At 38.3% G+C, this 18,662-nt stretch overlaps 1 protein-coding gene across 5 annotated transcripts in view; it reads left to right on the top strand.

The window, feature by feature from the left end:
• RPTOR (regulatory associated protein of MTOR complex 1) overlaps window positions 1-18,662 on the top strand; it is a 160,726-nt gene that overhangs the window by 17,633 nt on the left and 124,431 nt on the right. For all 5 annotated transcript variants that reach the window (XM_085311914.1, XM_085311913.1, XM_085311911.1 and 2 more), the window contains exons 2-3: window positions 333-435; window positions 3,729-3,811. In XM_085311914.1, coding sequence (XP_085168040.1) covers window positions 333-435; window positions 3,729-3,811 — 186 coding nt within the window. The remainder of the gene's footprint in view (window positions 1-332; window positions 436-3,728; window positions 3,812-18,662) is intronic.

Genomic DNA, 18,662 nt, shown 5'->3' with positions numbered 1-18,662 from the left:
TCACTTAGATTAATAATGTATTTCAGTTAAACACTGACTAATCTAAGATGCTTAGCAGAAGTCCAGAGATATCTATTCCCATGCTGTATAGCTGAAAAAAAGGGCTGTGGAAATAATAATAAAAACAGTAATGTAAAGTCTAAGTACTCGTATACTAAAAAGAGGAAAAATGTAATCAGTCATGCCGTGCTTAAAATAGTCTGTGTTCAAGAGCAGACAACGAAGCTTAGCTGAAATTCTTCAAAAGTTATAGTAGTATTAAAATTCCAACACAAAGAAAGTAATCGATTACTTTCTACACAAAGTAAGCGTTTATTGTCTCTTACTTCTAGATGAAGACTGTTAGTGTTGCCTTAGTTTTGTGCCTAAATGTTGGTGTGGATCCTCCTGATGTGGTGAAGACGACTCCCTGTGCCCGTCTGGAGTGTTGGATAGGTAAGTCTTGAAAATTTCCAAACTATATTTAACTGTTTCTTTTGTGAATCCTGAAGTATAGCATGTGTTGTAGTCTCAATGATGTGTTTCCTGGACTTAAAAGTAGGGTAAACAAAAGGAAACCTCTGGCATCCACTTTGGATGTGTCTGTAGGAATTAATTGTGTCAGGCATTAACCGCTATTGTAGGTCATCTAAAATGAGATAGTATGGAGATTAAAAAAAAAAAAAAAAAAGAAAGAAAGAAAAAAGAAAAAAGCTACTACTTAGCTTTTTATTATTATTATTATTGTTGTAGATTTATAAAAGTCTAGACAAATCTCTGAACAGTTCCATCTTTAGAGTACTCTGGTCTGCAAAGGTTTAAAATAATTCTGCATCATATAATAGAAAAATAAGTGCCTATAAAATACACGGACTTTACTGTATTTTGAAAGGACTGCTCTGTGGCTCTCTTATATGGGGAGTATGAATTTAGAAGATCCCAAATTCTTCCTAGAATATCTTGTGAACAGTCCAACACAAAGGCTTGCTAATTTGATGCAGTGTTGTACTGCAGTGTTAGTCTTTGCTAAGAAATGAAATTCCCTTGGTTTTGTTGGTCAAGTCTAATTACCAAGATGAGATAAACTTGAAGTAATATTARAAGGATTTACTTTGTTTAAGAAAGCTATCCAGGAGACATTTGTTTTTTAACTAGGAATTGAAAATGTTCTACTCTTCAGCAAGTAACACACAGACCCTTGTAATCCTAAACTCTGTAGCTTTTAATAGGCTGCAGAAGCAAATTAATCATTGCACAAACTGAATTTCTTTAAAACATTTTAGAGCTTCTTGTTTCTAACCTTGTCTCCTTGCTTGCTCAATTTGTAGCGTTTCTTTTAACCTAAACAGGCTGATGATATTGAAGCACTTAAAATGCCATGAGCATGCACCAGCAAATGCAGTGTTCGGTGGAAAGAACAGCTGTCATTTCTCACTGATATGTGGAACTCACCAAATATTTAATTGGGTAAAGAGCAGAGACGATGAACAGCATTATGGAGTCATTAAAATAAAGTTATTTGTGATTATCATCTACAAAAAGAGTTTTGAATACACTTCCTTAATTAAGTTTTTATTGTACATATACAAGTACCCATTTCTTTTTCTAGGCAACTTTAAATTTATGGAAAAGGTAATTGCAACAATATCCACTCATTTTTCTTCCATACAACAGTCTTATGAGAAGCTAATGRTGGGTATTGTGGCAACATGATATCTTTGTCAGATGTAGATGGAAGTGTGGAAATAATTTTGGGTGTGATTGCTGTTCTTGAAGATTGAACCAAGCCCACYAGCTTGTGAACTCTAGTAACAAATGGCAGTCAGTCACTATCAGAAGTCAGTTGCAGTTCTCATTGCAGCTTCCAGATGCACCCTTAAAACATCTAAGCGSTTTGTTTTCATCCAAAGTTAAGCCTTAGACAGCATCTGTACTACAGTGTCAACTTGGCACTGCATAAGGCATTGAGAACTTAATGCCATGATTATACTGATGGCTTTGTAGCCTCTATTTCTTTACTCCTTTCACTAGCCTTATGTATACATTGAATGAGGGAAATTGAAAGCCCACATAATGATTTCAAGAGCATGAGCCTTATTTAGGGAAATCATTTGTTTGTGCTGTTTTGCCCTTAGAGGGGCACCAGTATACTTTATTTTTGTATAAGGAGTTTTGTTAATAATGCTAACTATTCTGAAGGCATTCCAAAATCCATAAAGTTCATTCYTCTGCTGTCAGAGTACATCTGAAATGTATTTTTTTCCCCTGAAATTTAGTTCAATCCTTTTGGAGGACTCCAAAAAATCTGGCATACTTATACTGTGTTTTTTGTTTTGCTTTTAATTTGAGCGGTAACTAATGACATATTAACTATCAAAAGGTGTTACGAGGCAGTGTAAGTACTCTCAGGGGATTACTGTTCAGCAGCTCAAGGGTATCTGCTTGAAGCTTTCCTTAAATAGCAAGAGGGCTTTTGTAGTTCAGAGTGGCAAAAATTAATGCAGCATGTAGAGACATTTCTAAAATGGGTGTCGTTGACTGCTGAAGCTGCAGGTTCCTTAGAGCAGAACGGGTGCTCTTCCTTTACAGTGCTGGACTCATTCGGTTCTGGTGAAGGACCTCGCTAAGCTTTTGGATGAACAGCTGAAGATAATCCAAAGAAAATAGATTGGCATTTTTAAGTCTGAGCAGACAATTTACTACTATGTGTGTTTGTTTTGTTCCTATTTGGAAAATGTAAATGGTATTTCCATTATCTTAAATCTTTCTACAAAAGAATATTAAAGTTCAAATAAAAATGAAATCCTAGCTTTTATTCTAATAAGAAAAATAACTAATAAACCTATACTTTCATCATACTTAAAGAATTTGTTTCTAACAATATGAAGTAGAATAGTTATTAGGATGATTTTAAAATATAACTTCACTGATTTTGTTAAATGCTGTTAAAGTAATGATTTATATTACATTGCGAAACAACAGCTTCTAGATTTTTTGAAACTGGTTAGTATTGCAAATTATATGGCTAGAGTTTTTGAATAAAGCCCATAAGCTGAAGCTGGAATTGTATCGCTTTGCATGGCAGTAATTATCTAATGATAAAATTAACTTAAAATTGGTTAAATAGTTGATGATAAACATTTCATGATAAATGGAAAATCTCACTTCATTTATTTCCATTCCTTACTGCTTTAGAGTTGGTTTATAGTTTTATTTTTTAATTTACAATTTCAGTTTTTGTCATTATCAGCATTTTTTCAATATTAAAAGAAAAATGTTCTCTCCTCTCTTTAAAAAAATAGATTTTGTATTTAGTACTTTGGAGAGACTCTGTCAGGCTTTAATGGTTTTTAATTTTTATCTGAGTGAAGAATTTGGGGCTAATTTTTTGATACTTTAACTAAGTACCTTCTATGAAGAATCCAATGCTTAAGTTTTAATTGATTGCCTGAAAGAAACCCAMATTAAGGTATCATTAAATGCTGTTTCTTGCATGCAAAGCGTGGTAGTGTTAAAATGCAGAAAGTTTTTGTTGTCTTTCTTTTGCCGAAGGTATTGTCCTCCTTGGCATCRATACAGACTACAGTCATCCAGGCTGTAGAGCTAGATTTTACAGAATCGTAACTTGGCGTAGCTGAAGATTTGTGTTAAAGCAAATGCAGATAGAATCGGAGATAACTTTTTGGCCTTTTGTCAAGGTGAATGATTTWGTTGTGGCCAGAAACGCTCATTTGTGTTATATTTCTTAGATCCTCTATCAATGGGTCCTCAAAAAGCTCTGGAAACCATTGGTGCAAATTTACAGAAGCAGTATGAAAACTGGCAGCCAAGAGTAAGTACATATTCCTTGAGCTTTTCCTCTGTAGCTATAGACATGATACTTCTTTGTGATAGACTTTCAACTTAGACTGAAACTATGTACCTGTTACATGCTTTAGTGGTCTTGCAGCATTTGTTGCTTCCTTAATCCATCTGTGCGAATAAATTCTTGCAAGCTGTCAAACTTGATAGCTTTCTAGCTGATGTCTTCCTTGGCTAGCACTATGCTCCAGCGTGTCTGAGGTATTTGTTTAAAATCCAAAAATGTTTTCTTTTTAATTTATATTCTTCTGAGATTATTGTATGGTATGCATTCCAAGTTCCTCCTCTATTTTCTAACTCAAATTTGATGGAAAAAATAATATATTCAGGGCAGTTGGAGCACAAATATAGTTAGGCAAGAGGTAAAGAACYCATACTATATTGGATACCTCTACCCACTTACTCTGGATTGACTGACTAAAATTGAGGTTATTGTTCAGTAAAAGCTAAAAGTATTACCTAAAGAAAACTTAATGTGTTTAGTGGTGGCATGCTTACATTACTTAAATCTGTGGATAATTTTGTACGTAATACTTCAAATTTGAATTCAGTAGATGTGCTTTTTTCAGAAGTATTGCATTTTTACATTATATCTATGTATGAAGGACTTGTCTTTAAGCCTATATGGAATGTATTTAAGACAAGCTTGTATACTTTTGTGTTTTCCCTTTTGGTGCACTGGCAATTTTCAATCTCTTTAGCAGACAAAAGATCTGACAGAGAAAATTCAAATAGTGTCTGAAATTAAATAGCAGAGTAAAACATCTTGATGCAAAGGTGAAAGCGAACCTTTTTCTCCGCTCTTYAGTAGCGAAGCCCGCGTTACTGAGGAATGAGGGACAGGCGCCTGGAAGCAGCAGGTACTCTCTGTGTGGTCAGACCTCACGCTGCCTTGTAGAGTTTGCACAAAACATGAAGCAATTACTGAGCTCAGATGTTTGTGTGCAAGGTGCCTGGTTCTTAACAGTAAATCACAGCCCTTTGAAACATTGCAAAGCTAAACACGTACCATTTTATTGCACTCTACAGGGCTCTTGAGTTTTCTGCAGTAATAAAGAGAAGTTGATGTGCCATCCGCAATAAAACAATAGGAACATTATTGAATTTCCTAGACCTTTCATATAAATACTAATACATCTAGTTTTGTCTTTCTCAGTGTTTTGGAATATTTGACATATTTGACAGAAAGGWGACAACTTGGGGGAAAACTAGGCAATCTGAAATAAGGCCCAGATCATTAAAATCTCCTGTAATAGCCAGTATTGCTGGGTTGTCAGAGTGAGTGCTAAACTAGGAAATACCTGTTATTAATATCTTATTGTAAATGCACAAACAATGCTGGCAACCAGTAAACTTATTTTGTTAGTTCACCCAGTGTCATAGCTAGCAGTGATAAACCCTGTGTGAGGAGTCTTATCACTACCAGAGCGATCGTATTTTGTCTACTGATAATTGTAGGATGTGGTTTGAATTAATACCTGTTTTTGTTAAATACAAATAGCTTAGGTAAAAAAATTCTTAAGAGAGGCAAGTGTGAAAATTCTTTGTTTCTGAAAGCTCACAGGCTGTGCAGCTGATGCATGTTCCTTGACAGGTCTTATTGAGCCCCTTCTACATAATTTATCAGCTTGCCATTGCTTGAAGTATTTCTTCTGATTAAATTTAGGACTTTGCCTTACTGTTGTGTAGCTACATAAATTTGTGTGTACTGCAGGAGTGGGAAAAAAAATACTTCAGCTGTTGTTTAACTGCAGTATTTTGCAGATGAAACAATATTCAGTCATTTCATTGCAAATCTCAAATGAAAATTTTATTGGAGGAGAAGAGTAGGAGATTACCAAGCTGCAGGGATACAATGAAGAATTTATCTCTCTAAAGAATTTTCCTTATAAGTTAGAGTTCTTGCAATTTAGTGTAGAGATAATTTAGGTGGAACAAGTGGAATGAAGAAAAAAAACAGCTGCTCATGAATGTTACTCTGGAGTCCCACTGGGCACTTGAAGAGGTTAAATCTGAGGGTAATCTGGAAAGCAGGCTCAATTACAGGGATAAAAGGGGTTGCTTAAGCAGATGAGAATGAAGGGAGAAAAAAGGGTAGTGAAAGTTAAGAGCATAGGACCCCATAATACACAACCTGATTGGAGAGGACTTCCCTTCTCCGTGAAGGACCAAGAAAAAACCTTCCCTGCAACTGCTCTGGTGTCTGGGGGAATGTGCAGGCTGAGGGCCCGGAGGGCGGTCCATGGAGYGGAGCAGCGCTGGGCTTACTGAACCTGGATAGTGTCACGGGAACACCAGGGAAAAGGAGAGCTTTTGGCTGAGGCAGCGCAGTATATCACTTTAATTGCTTAAAATAGAAATTCTTGATAAATTTCTTTTGGAGTTCTTCTYGTAGTATTTAAAATATTTAGGTAAGAAGATGATTACATTGAAATAGTATTTCTCTGCTTATGATAGTCTTTCTTCCTTTTGTAGAGTACTGTGTTAGRTGTGGTGTCTTAGTGAACACTACTAGTCAACAGCAAGAACTGTTTGGATGGGAAATGGTGAAAGAGACAGTGAGTGTGTTCTTAGCTTTCTTGGGAACGCTGCATGTTATGGCATGTAAAAGGCAGGAACTTTCATTAAAAGTCAGCAGATTTTGAAAATAGGAATAATTGACTGCCAATTCTTCAAAGAGCTACTGCAGTGAGATGCTTTATCAGCATGCGGTAGCTACTCTGGATTTTTATGGACAGAAACTACTGTTACTTAAATCACAGTTTACATTTATTTGTCAGCAGAGCCTGGGACTTGAGTCCCTTGCTGCAGCGTTCTGCAGAGTTGGAACTCRGGGGTTATTGGAGAGGATGAAGATGGTAGTCAGCTTTCTGCTGCTGTTCTGTACAGTGTTCCTGTTTTCTTGTGTATTGGTTGAGAGAACATAAACGTTTCTCTGCATCCTCTTGGCTGGAGTTCTCTGAACTGGGCTACAGCATTCCGTATAAAAAGCACCAATTTTGTCATGTAAAATCATCATTGAACAGGGAATGTTGTACAGGATCCTGCTAGATTAGGTCTATGAGTGTTAGTTATGTTCTTAGAAGGGTGACAGGCTTTTTTTTTTTTTCCCTTCCCTTTTTTTGTAGTGGACATTTCAGTGTCTTGGCTTTTAGCCTTCCCTGGACATTAGAATCTGCTTAGTTCCTGCTCTTTTGTATTTACCTGCCTGTATTTATATCTGCCAGTGTAGCCAAAGGCAGAATTGTAGGTTGAATGATGCACAGCTTACATAATTTGAGATCTGGTATGAAGCATTTTGGAGCATATGCTCATTAAATTTGCATGAAATTATAGATTTTTTTTTAAAAAATTCTTGGCTATGGCTTTTGACCAGTTTCTTTCTTTAACTGTAAACTGCCCAGAAAATTCACAGGACTCTTTCTTTTTCTCATCATCCTCAATAACTTTGACACTGCTGATGTGATTTTTTTTTTCCRTTTTTTTTAACTTGCCCGAGTGAGGCCCACTGGTACTCCTACACCAGAAACTTTTACAATACTGATCTGTATTCTCTGATAGAAACCTTCCCAGTCCTCCTACTGTTAGGTCAAAAAATGATGTTCGTAAAGGTTTGGTGAAGAAGGTGTTTCAGACATTTACATTCCTGCATTGCTTATGCAGCACAGTGTTAACGTTGGAGGAGGTGGACCTTCTTTCAACTAGAATGAATGTTGTAAGCTTTTAGAAAATATTCTTTTCCTGAGAATTTGTGCCATGTGATAGTCCTCTTCATAGAATAGCTAGGTGTGAGAAGACTGAAAAAGAAATGCCTGTGACTGCCTTAGGTGTGGGGTATGGTAGGAGTTACAACCCCTTTTGGTATTTGTACTACAGCAGCATCTAGGAGCTGGTACAGCAGCACCTTAAGCAAGGTGCCGTATACACGGAGTGGAAACACTGCCACACAGCTTGCGATCAGAAATAAGACCAATATAAAGAGGAGAGTACAAGGAGACTGCAAAATAGTATCAGTCAATGCGACATGGTCTGAGCACAACAGAAGCCTAACTCTGATAGTTTTGGTAGGTGTTACAGTGTGATAGTTTTGAAAGGGGGACCCGAAGTGGAGACAAAAAGCAAGTTCTTATAAGGGAGATCTTTGAAAAGAATGTGCTGAGGGCCTGGAACAGGCCAGAGTGTAGCTTTGTAATTAAATTTTGTTTGCACATGAGATTATCGAAAGAAATCGGGTTTTGAGGGAGCAGAGAAGAGGACCAATAGGAGAACTTTCTTACAGAAGATGAATCCTCTGAAGTGCTGGAGAGGTAATTTTAAAAAGAGAGGTTCTGGCTGTTAGCTAGCAAAATGAACTCAGCAGGGATTTTTGTAAGAAAAATTTCAGTTGAGTGGAAAGAGCAGATGTTAGGTCAGAGARAGTGCAGCACAAAACTAGAAGAGGATATGTAGACAGTAATTATAAACAACGTGTTCTCGAAGCCTGAAGCAATGCATGTAAGCAGCACATTCATGAAATCCAACAAAGAACTCAGGCAGCCTTGCTAGCAGGAGGATCAGAGGACTAATGTAGTACTAACCTTTTATCCTTTTAAGTTGGACTGTTACAGAGAATAAAGTTCTAACCAAGCCATCTCACCTCTGGAGAGAAGAGATGCTGGCCCCAAGTCTTTGAGAGATCTGGAAATGGAGCAGTAAAGGCGTCCGAGAGCTGATCTGAGTGATTCCGCTGCTGCAGCGCGCCCGCGAGCTGCAGTTGTCGCGCTGCGCGGCCTCCCGCCTCGTCTCCCCGTTACTTGTCACCCCGTTACTCAGCCGAGGGAACACCAGAGCTCTCCCGGCCAGCGCTTTCCCGCGCGTGGCAGTGCTCCTGGCAGACCGGGGCTCTGCTGGCGCAGGAGGCCGCTTTGAAGAAGAAAGCGAAGGAAGAATTATGTGCATGCAGAATGAGGAGTCTCGTGGGAAGAAAATTTTACTTGAATCTGAAAAGAGGATGAAATGTTAATGTATGAAAGAGTGAAATACAGCAGGGAAGTGGCCACATGAGGGAATAAGCCCATCGCGTAAGGGCATTTTTGTCAACTTGGCAGAGCATGTTTTATAAGTAATTTCAGAATGAGGAGTAGGAGATGGGAAGAACGGTTGCAATGCATTACATGTTTTACTTACACTCTTGAGTTATTTGTGAAATTTGCAGTATCTGATAACTCCCTGCAATGTTTTGAGATCTTATAAAATTACGTTGGTAACACCTTGATTTTGTAGAGACCTTTGTACAGATGTCAAGCTGAAGGTCAGATCTTCTATGGAATTCAGGATTTTTACATCCTGTGATATTTAACCTAATGGAGTGTGAGGGGTTTGTAGCTCTGTGTAAGTTTTTAACCACGTAAGATTTGTAATTTGTTGTCTGTGCAGGATCTCTTTCCCCCACTTCTCCTCCCACATTTTTCAGGCGTGGAGCCCTGGGACTTTTGCACTTCCTTTTGCAAAATCTAACACCAGCAAAGCCAATTAGCTTTAAACATTATGTCCCAAAGAACTTCTGCTTTTCATCTCCCATCCCCTTGCTAAATAAAACAAAGGAAAAATCAGTCAATTACAGTATTGATTTTTCTATTTCAAGTGATACATTATCTCCGTTTTTCTTCTCTCCACTTCTCCCTTTCTTGCTAAGATGATAATCTTCAATAATGTCTTAATTTGATTGTCTATTCTATGCTAAAATTTCTTTGGGGTGTTTCATTGTAGCTCCATGTGAAAGGACCTCACTAGAGTGAAAAATGGCCGTGAAGGATTTTACTTAGGCCAAAAATGCAGATGGACTTCAGAGATCTAGAAAGCAAAATTCAATATACTTCTAGTGAGCCTGGGAAGGGTGGCTTGGAAGAAAATATTGGCATTTGTGAATGCCTACATCTGTAGCATCCTTAATCACCGAGAGCAGCGTGTTAATAAATGTTATGGACAAAACACTATCGTACAATGATTTTTGTTGCTGTTCTTTATGCAATTCTCATATTTATGCTCATTTTCTTACGTTGGTGTCCGTTATTAAGAGACAGGCAGTAACATAGCTGAACTCATTAATCTAGCAAATCCAGGCATGTTTGAGGTCTYTTCACCCTATTTGGTTTGTTACGTTGTTGTACAGATTTGTGACTCAGTTCAGTGGGGTGATGTAGTCAAAGAGGAGAGGCTTGAGCAATCTTTTATTGAACTTATAGTAGAAAATTGGCCTAAGGAAACTGAGAAACTAAGTACTAATCCCAAGTAAGCATGCCTGTTCCTTTTGTATGTAGCATTAAGAGAAGTGTCAGTTACGCTGTGGCTGTATATTATATCTTTTCCAAGTGGTTGGTGCCAGATTGAGATGCTTAGCAGTACGTATGTCCCATTGCGCRGGTCGAGATGCCTAGCAGTATTTATGTCCCGTTGTGCTTTTAATCTGATATCTTACGGTGTGTATTGGCTCCTGCAGTTGGCATTCAGCAATGAACTATGGTCTCTGAGGAGACTTCTCATACAATATGGATAGATTATATTTTTTTTGTGCCAAGCCTTCAAGGAAACAATGAGGCTTTTCTGATCAAACAAGGCTTTTTCGTTTTCTCTACAAGTCTACTTCCCAACAGTTTTGTCTTAATTTCAAAGGAAGCACAGTCAAGATACTTGAAGCAGATCATTTAAAGCCTGGTACCTTTTTGAGCATGTTTGCTGTTGTTGATGCTGTTGTTTCCCTCATTAGATATCTCTGGGCTTTGATATAGTTTTTGAGATTTCATTCCTTGCATTGCTTCCTTCTGTCTAATTAATTGGTAAGTTGCCTGCTGCACATCAAAGGTTGAGCATTTCCTAAAGAGTAACTAGTTAAGTATGAAAGCTAATTGAACACGTGACCTAATTATTGGTTTCTCTGTGAGTCATACTTTTTCTTTATTTCTGTAGGGTTTTTCTTTTAAAACAACAGCAAATACTAATTGCTCCTGTGGAAGAAAAATACTATAGAATTCCAAAGGGAAATGGAAAAAACTTGTGCTTGGTCTCCTTACTCTGCAGATGTTTTAGGAAAACTTGGTTTTGTTAAACAAGGTCACAATGTCTTTTTTGTTTGTTTTTATTTTTTGTTGCGTGCCCTCTTAAGATGGCTATGTTTATTGCTTTTATTTCCCAACAGCCTCATGAATTTGGCAGCTCTTTCAGGCTCTGCAAAAGTTTGTATCAAATCTTTGCTGTCATGTTAAAGATCAACTGTTTTTGTTTTTACAAAAAAAAAAAAAAGGTTTTCGTAGAGGAGGTCAACAAGTGTAATTGACAAAAACAGTTATAAACATTTGCATTCCGCTTGAAAAATTGTTGTGGTACCATTCTGCATTTCATTGTTAGTGTGCTTTTTTTCATAACATACCTCTCTAGAAGAACTGGTAGTTTAGACAGGAAAGCACAAATTCTAAGCGTGATAAATGGTAAAAGCTGCCTTCTTACGCCTTGTGAATATGGAGAAAATTAGGGCAAATTCTAATGAAAGAAGATTAAGAGCAAAAAGAGACATAGCTATTTGCTTTTTGGTCCAGTGTTAAGGCAGCATCTGACTTGTAGTTCTCTTTTTAGTGGCTCTCTGAGAGAAGTCTGCAAACTTCGGGGGTTCACTAATAATCTTTGTGGGTCCATGAAAGGTATTGAAGAAAAGAAATGCTCTTGCAGTAGATTCAGCTTGGCAATGTCTAGGTCTTCATGTTCATTGAAAATGTTTTAGGAATCTACTGAAGTAAAAAGGTTGTTAATCAGTTTACTGAAACACTCCTGTGAGTGTTCACTGCACGTTTACAAAATGTATTGTGTTTATGAGCTAAGTGCTGGTCAGTATTTTTTTATGGACTTTGTGTAGATACCTGAGGACTACTTACTAAATAAAAATGAAGAATAGTATACCATACAGCAAGCTTTCGTATATTTAAAACTATTAGATATTGTATTTTACTAAATGCAAGGACCTTGACAAACTAAATCATCGTATAACTGCTCATGTTGCTACCAACCCAGCCATCCGCTYGACCTCTTGTCTGGAAGGTGCTGCCTTCACCGCGGAGCTCGGCAGAAAGGAGCATAGCGCTGCGGCCGCTGTTTAAGCTGCCAGCAAAGGTGCGCTGGCTGCTGCTGTCCATCGGGCTATAAAAAACAAAACTGGGCCACCCGTTTTCTTGTGCTGCGGGGGTATTAAGCACCAACAGGAGGTCGTGGTGAGCAGCTGGAGACTTTAACATTTTAAACCACAGTGCAGATTCCTCGAAGCCTGAACTGCACTGTTGTAGCTGTGGGTACTGGCAATGGGACTACCCTAGCATGGAGTAGCTGCACTACCTGTACATGGACGTGCCCTACAGTAGTGATGACTAAAGGATTTGGGATAACCTATAGAAGTAGAAAACTTCGTAATGCAATTACAGGGCTCACTAGGTAGGATGTGTGTTTTAACTCTTTTGATGGGAAAAAAAATGTGATAACTCTTTAACAGACTTTGAAAATTAATGTGGAAACTGTGAAATTGCATCACTTCCTAATACTGATTTCTCTGAGATTCTGATGGAAAAATGAAGCACAAACGAATGAATCCAGTTACAGGCATAAACTGATGTCAAAGAAGTGTATTCTGAAACCGTGAAGATGAGGAAGCAGCATTAAGCTGTTTTGTACACTGTACTGTTCATGCTTTCCATCAGGCATTGCAGATCAGCAATGATCTGGCATGCTGGAACTAAGTCAACAAACTTGCAAAATCAGTTTAGTGGGAAAATCTTCCAGGTCTTGCCATGTTGCTGAAAGCCACAAGCACTGCAGCTAGGAGTGACCTTGAACTGAGGACCTGGAGCAAAGGGAGGGCTACTGCCAAAGTCTAAAAGGATAAGTTGGAACCGCAGCGAAAATGACACTTTACTGCATCATTTTTCTAACAAAACTGGAATATACTTTGTTTACTCACAAGTAATGTGACTGCTCAGGTTAGAGTAGCTCTCTGAAGAGTAGTGGCCTTCAAAAATCACTGAACTGCTTAAGCAGCTGCTGGGCAATAACGTCTGCCTCGGTTGTGCTCTCTCGGTAGCAAGGCCTGAATCACTGCAGCAGCACCGTTCTCAAATACCTTACTGCTATTGCTGCACGGTTTAAACAGCTTCCCTTGAAAGTGAAAGGAGCAGCCTGGTTGTCTCCCACRTGCGTGATCTGCTTGGCAAGAAAACAACTAGGAACATAAAGACAAGAAGAATGAGATGAATTCTTACCTTAATTACTCCTTTCCCCTCCTATATACACATCTTCATTTGGGGAASCAATGGGCCCGTTTTGCCAAGGTGGGACGAAATTGCTTCTGAAATACTTTACTGTTACCACCCAGTGTCTGAACTGCTATTAATTTTGGATCCCCTGTCTGAATGCAAAAGGTCAACATCTATCCTTTCTCATGTCTTCCTTTCGTAGGYGTCCGACAATAGGGTCCATTCGCATGTGGTATACCTCCTCTCTRTTTTGTTCAGTTTTGTATTTTGTCATCAAAATGGAGTCAGAACTGTCAGACAAGCAAAAATTTCATATGCTAGAGCATTTTTATGTGATCATTGTACTTYTAGTGTGAGTTCATCCTAAGATGTGAAGAAAGACCTGATATTAAAAAAGGCTTCCAGAAAGAGATAAGCAGCTCTGCCTGCTCAAATCTGATTAACGTTTTTCTGTAATTACCACCCAGCCTCTGTGTGACCTATTTAAAAATACCTCGTCTTTGTGTTCAGTGAAGAGTAGTGAATCACTGGTGATTATAGGTGGGGAGGAGCCTTCTACAGATCCGCTTGCATTGACTCTGGTGCTTTTTGTTCAGTAAATAATGCAAAATTCAGTCATTGCAAACCTGGACATGCAAATAGTACTTTGTTAGGCAACTTATGCTTATTTCTGAAGAGATATCAGAATTTTGTGCAAAACATTCAGAGCTAACAAAAAAACTGTTTACAATTTTCTTTCTGCTCATATCTGTAAGGTAGAATGAAAAAAAGCACCAATTTCTTTGTTTTTAACTCTTCACTTACTATCAACAAAGTATAAAATTCTGCATGATTATTTTTCTTTCTCCTGGCCCCTTGCATTGTTTCTGAATTTCAGTATCACTTCATTAAAAGATTGTTGTGCAATCAGACAAAACTGGATGCTTGTAAATGGTTGTTTATTACTGAGAAGATTAACTTCTAGCATGAACGTAGGCTAGCAGTATCTCCTGTTGAGGATGATGCACTTTGGCCAGAATATAAAGACAACCAAGCTGAGATTTTATTTATGCACCAAATTGTGGTCCTCCAGCCTAAAATGAGCTCCAAGTAATGTCTCAGTTTATATTTAAGAAACAAGAAGACAGAACCTGAAACTTTAAGAGCTCTTAAAATAGTGATTACAAAGAAGGAATAGTACTAAAATGACACAGTTGCTTAGGAGTTGTGTTATCTGACTAAGAAGGTTTTAAAGATGTGTCCTGGTGTGTACTTAAAATCCCGTTAGAGCATTTTGTGATGTGGTCCGTCAGAGCTATCAAATTATCAGTCTCAGCAAAGGGTTCTGGTATAGGAGAAACAGATTGAAGTTCTTCTGATTTAATTTTCTGTTTAAGAGTAAAAAATAATTACACAGCTATCTCAGAATTTTTATTTTATAGAGGGGRATTCTTATATAATGCATGCTGGTGGGTATAAGTTATGTATGTGATGGAGCAATCTTGTAAAGTATGGCAGCTTTTAATTGCCAAGGAACAAACCTGTCTCTCAAATCTAATGTAGCAGATATTCAAGGTTAGTGCTCTTCATTTTTGTCTTCCCTGTCAACATCAGTTCCCCTGAACAGACTTCTCAAAGGTATTTTTTGGAAGTATTATTGAATACTGAATTCATGCAGTGGGGACTAGGTGGTTTAGAATTCATTTCACATTGGACTTATAAGCAAGGTCAAATACTCTGCAGAGAAAAGGTAAAGTCACTACACTGCTGACTACAGTCAAGTGAATAAATGTTCCACCCTAATTGCTTAGCTCTAGTAATGCATTTTGTCCTAGACATATAGCAAATTAAGCTGTTTAAGTCGTGGGCTGCTTGTGAATATATTACCATGCAGGAGACTGAGATGGATTTTTACAATGTAACCAAATATCTGTAGAGAACTTGCTGAAGAGGTGCAAGAGTCGGTCTTGTGTTTTAATTTGGCATTTAAACTTGGGTCCGTAAGTTATAAAACAATTTCTTCACTGTGCTTAATGTTTTTAAAGTTATCAATAGTTAATAATAGAAGCAATTTTTCATGGCCTGTATTAAYGAAGATAAGCTGTTGTTTGTTGCATCAGTTTAGGAATTACAGCCTGCTCTACTCAACTATATGCAGTTGTTTTTTATCTTTCATTGAATCTGATGAGTTTACATCATGATAATTTAATGTGCCCACAACCTAAAATACAAGGCCTAGGAAGACCAAAGGCTGCCTGGAATCTGTGTATATGGCCATTTGACTTATGATTGAATGATGGTTGTGCGTAAATTGAAATCACTTATTGCATTGCTGAATTGATCTCTGCTGCTATCACATAACATGCTTGTGCTGCTGTTTACTTCTTTCTAGTCTGCTTTTTGCAGTCTGACTGCTTGTTGCAGCAAGCCCTTCTCTGACACTTGCATCATGCAGCATGAGGAAAGGAACAACCCAGTTGCATCAGCGCAAGTGTTGGGGCGTTCAGGATACCCCCTGTGATACCAGGCTTCCAGCCAAACGCTCTGATAGTTTGCCAGATAGTTTGGGATAAGTGTGGCCCACCAGTAGCCATTCCAGGTTCTGCAGCAAAGTGTGAGTGATTACAAGGTCTTGTGCTACCTGTGAAGTATTTCTGTTTTGGTAAGATTTTGCYGATGTTTCTATTTTTGGAGTAGATGTGGAAAACAAGTTCATTARTTAAGTAAGTTGCTTTTGGTTAAACTGTCAGAGATCCTTTGGAGAAAAGGATCCAGATTTATTAGATGACATACTTTCAATTGATGTGTTAAGGGTTATTTAAAAAATGGTTGTTTTTACATAYATATTGTTGCATGCATTCCAAAGACTGAATATATTTTTGACTGTTTCCCTGATGAAGCCAGGTGTTTACAACTGTGCAGTGTGTGGTTTTGACTTTGCCATCATGTCTTATCCCAGTAATCTTAAAACACTGCTCACAATTTTTACAAGGGTTGAGAATTCAAAACTTTAATGCCCTAAACATTTTGTGAAAATAGCTGGGTGGAGGTAGTGGAGATACTGCTGCTGTTACCGCCTGGGTCAACTGTGGAGCAGGTTGCCGTGTGAGCACAACTCTTACTAGACATTAGCAGCGGTACGTGGGGAGCGAAGAGAACACCATTAACACCCTAACTTGCCGAAAGAGGTTGCATCTGATTAGATGAGTGAAAAAGAACAAAAGCAATAAAGTTGAGGAAACCCTATACTTTGTTCTACTGCTCATGCAAAACATTGCAGTAAATCACTGGCATGAGATATTAATCAGAGTTTTCAAGGAACCGAAGACCAAAGTATTTTAGCTATGAATGAGGTATGTAGTTTGTCACTAAAACAGCTGCAGTATCGCAGGCTTTGGAAGCASGCCAACGTGGTGTCATTCAGAAAAAGAGAAAAAGTGTGGCGCTAACAGCATTGTAGAAAGCCCATCGCAGATAAGTTAATTTAGAAGTAGTTAATTGGTACAAAGCACCTAGTAGTGAGTGGTTTTAGGGACATAAACTGTTAGCATGCTTTGAAAGAACTTGTGAAAGAAGTGGCTTAAAGAAAATTGTTTGAGATGTAGCCCTTGAAGGGCCGTCAGGAATTTCGGTCTCCCAAGAGAGATTTAGCCTTCAAATTAGTTCTAGCACTTCTCCCTGCCAGCGCCGTAATGAGTGAGCAAAGACGAGTAAGGAAGCAGCGGTTAAGGAGCACCCTGGACAGGGAGCTGAACTGGAGGGCGGCTGTGCTGGGAACGCGAGCCGCTGAAGCGGGCAGGTTCTCCGTCGGTGTCCTGCCCGCTGCAGCCTGTAGCAGATGCGTACGGAGTTTCACGCGAAGAAGCTGAGCGTGTATCTTACAGGCTTAATGGCTTCCTGAGCTGAAGGTGGTGTCTGCGTGTTTTACTGTCCTGGGTATGTTTTTCTTCCATGAGTTTGAACGGTGAAAAGCTTACAGAGGTTCAAAAAGTGATTGAACAGTGTCCTGTGGCAATACGACAGTATTGTTTGTACAATATGTGGTTAAAAGTTGCGTCTCTCTTTCTTTTGTTTTGAACATGTTAATGGATATTTTCATTTTATTTCCCCTAGTTCTGGTACTGGCAGATATAATAACTAGCCAAGAGAAAATGAATAAGGCGTGATWGGCTCTTATTTTGCAGGCTGCTGTTATATGTATCTTCCATCATCTTTTTTCCTGGCAGATGAATTTAATCGTTCCTCATGTGAAAGCCATTGCATATCCAGAAGACCGGACCTGTGTACCATGTTCAAGATGCAGGTGGTTGCTGGAGCTATACAATGGCATCGTGGCTTTTGGTTTTGTTCTTTCTTTCTTTCCTAATGATTTCTAACTCTTTACGTACTCATAAAACGTACTGCTCCTCATACTGCCAGGATCTTGTTTGAGTGCCAATAGCTAGTTCAAAGCTAATTGTTGTGTGTGTAAAATCAGGATTGTTTCTTGTACATCATTGTGTGTAAAATCAGGATTGTTTCTTGTACATCATTTAAATGTGTCCATATTGTACAACCTCGTCCATATTACTGCTGAAACATTCAGTATCGTACAGTCTGTCTGCAGTAACTGTGAATAATCTTCTGTCAGTAACCAACTGTTGCATTTCTGCTTACTCCCTTTTCAGTGTGTTTAGTAAGCTGGACAGTACAGGATACGACTCTGATCCCCCCCAGAGCTTCGCAGGGGACTTCCCTCTGCGGAAAGACTAATGATCCCACCACTGCCGTTTTTTTAACCAAGTCTTTATCTGTATGTGGACTTTCTTCTAAATCCCCTGTTAGCTTTAGTTTCTAAGATCTTGTCTTCTGGGTATCCAAATGGATTTATATCAGGCTATAGGGCTTTAACAATGTTTTTCTCAAGCAGAGAGAGGAAATCAGGAAGGTATTTAGGAAAATGTGAATCCAGTGTGTGGTACATGTACACCATTTCCACATAGAAATTCACTTATGATTTATAAATACATTCTTCAAAAATAAGTATAGCAGTTTGAACGCACCAAAGTGTTGTAAAGACAGATGTAAGAATAACTTTGCAGTCTGTATCTGTAGCAATTTTCTTTCTTAGTGCAGCAAGATAATAGTGATGGGTTTTACTGCCCTTGCACACACTTATGCAACTGTTTCAGAGATTATTTGTGGCTTATCTGCTCTTCAAGTAACTATGAGAATTCTGTATGCAAAGCTTGTCTGCATTCTCCAATTCATTTTGGAGTTTTATTTTTTTCCTCTTTCTACTCAACATCCAAAAGTTCCCTAATAAAAGAACTGAAGGATGTTGCAGAGAATCTCTGAATATCCAGTGAAAAAGATACCTAACTTATGACCTTCAGAGAAATGGAAACATGGGTGGGTTTGAACGTCCAACCAAGAACAATACAATTGAAGACTGAGTCCTAACAAGGACAAAAAGAGGTGGCATAAATGACTGTGAGATTCCTTTTCCAGTGTACTACAATACGATTTAAACCTTTTGAGAAGCTTACTGAAATTGTTTTGACTGCTATTTTTTATTTTCTTGTATGTCATTAC

The sequence above is a fragment of the Rhea americana genome, unplaced genomic scaffold (assembly GCF_003343005.1).
Source record: "Rhea americana isolate MKP2758 unplaced genomic scaffold, rheAme1 scaffold_351, whole genome shotgun sequence".
Classification (NCBI taxonomy): domain Eukaryota; kingdom Metazoa; phylum Chordata; class Aves; order Rheiformes; family Rheidae; genus Rhea; species Rhea americana.
Note: the sequence above shows the minus strand (reverse complement) of the source record. Positions and strands in the feature narration are given on the sequence as shown.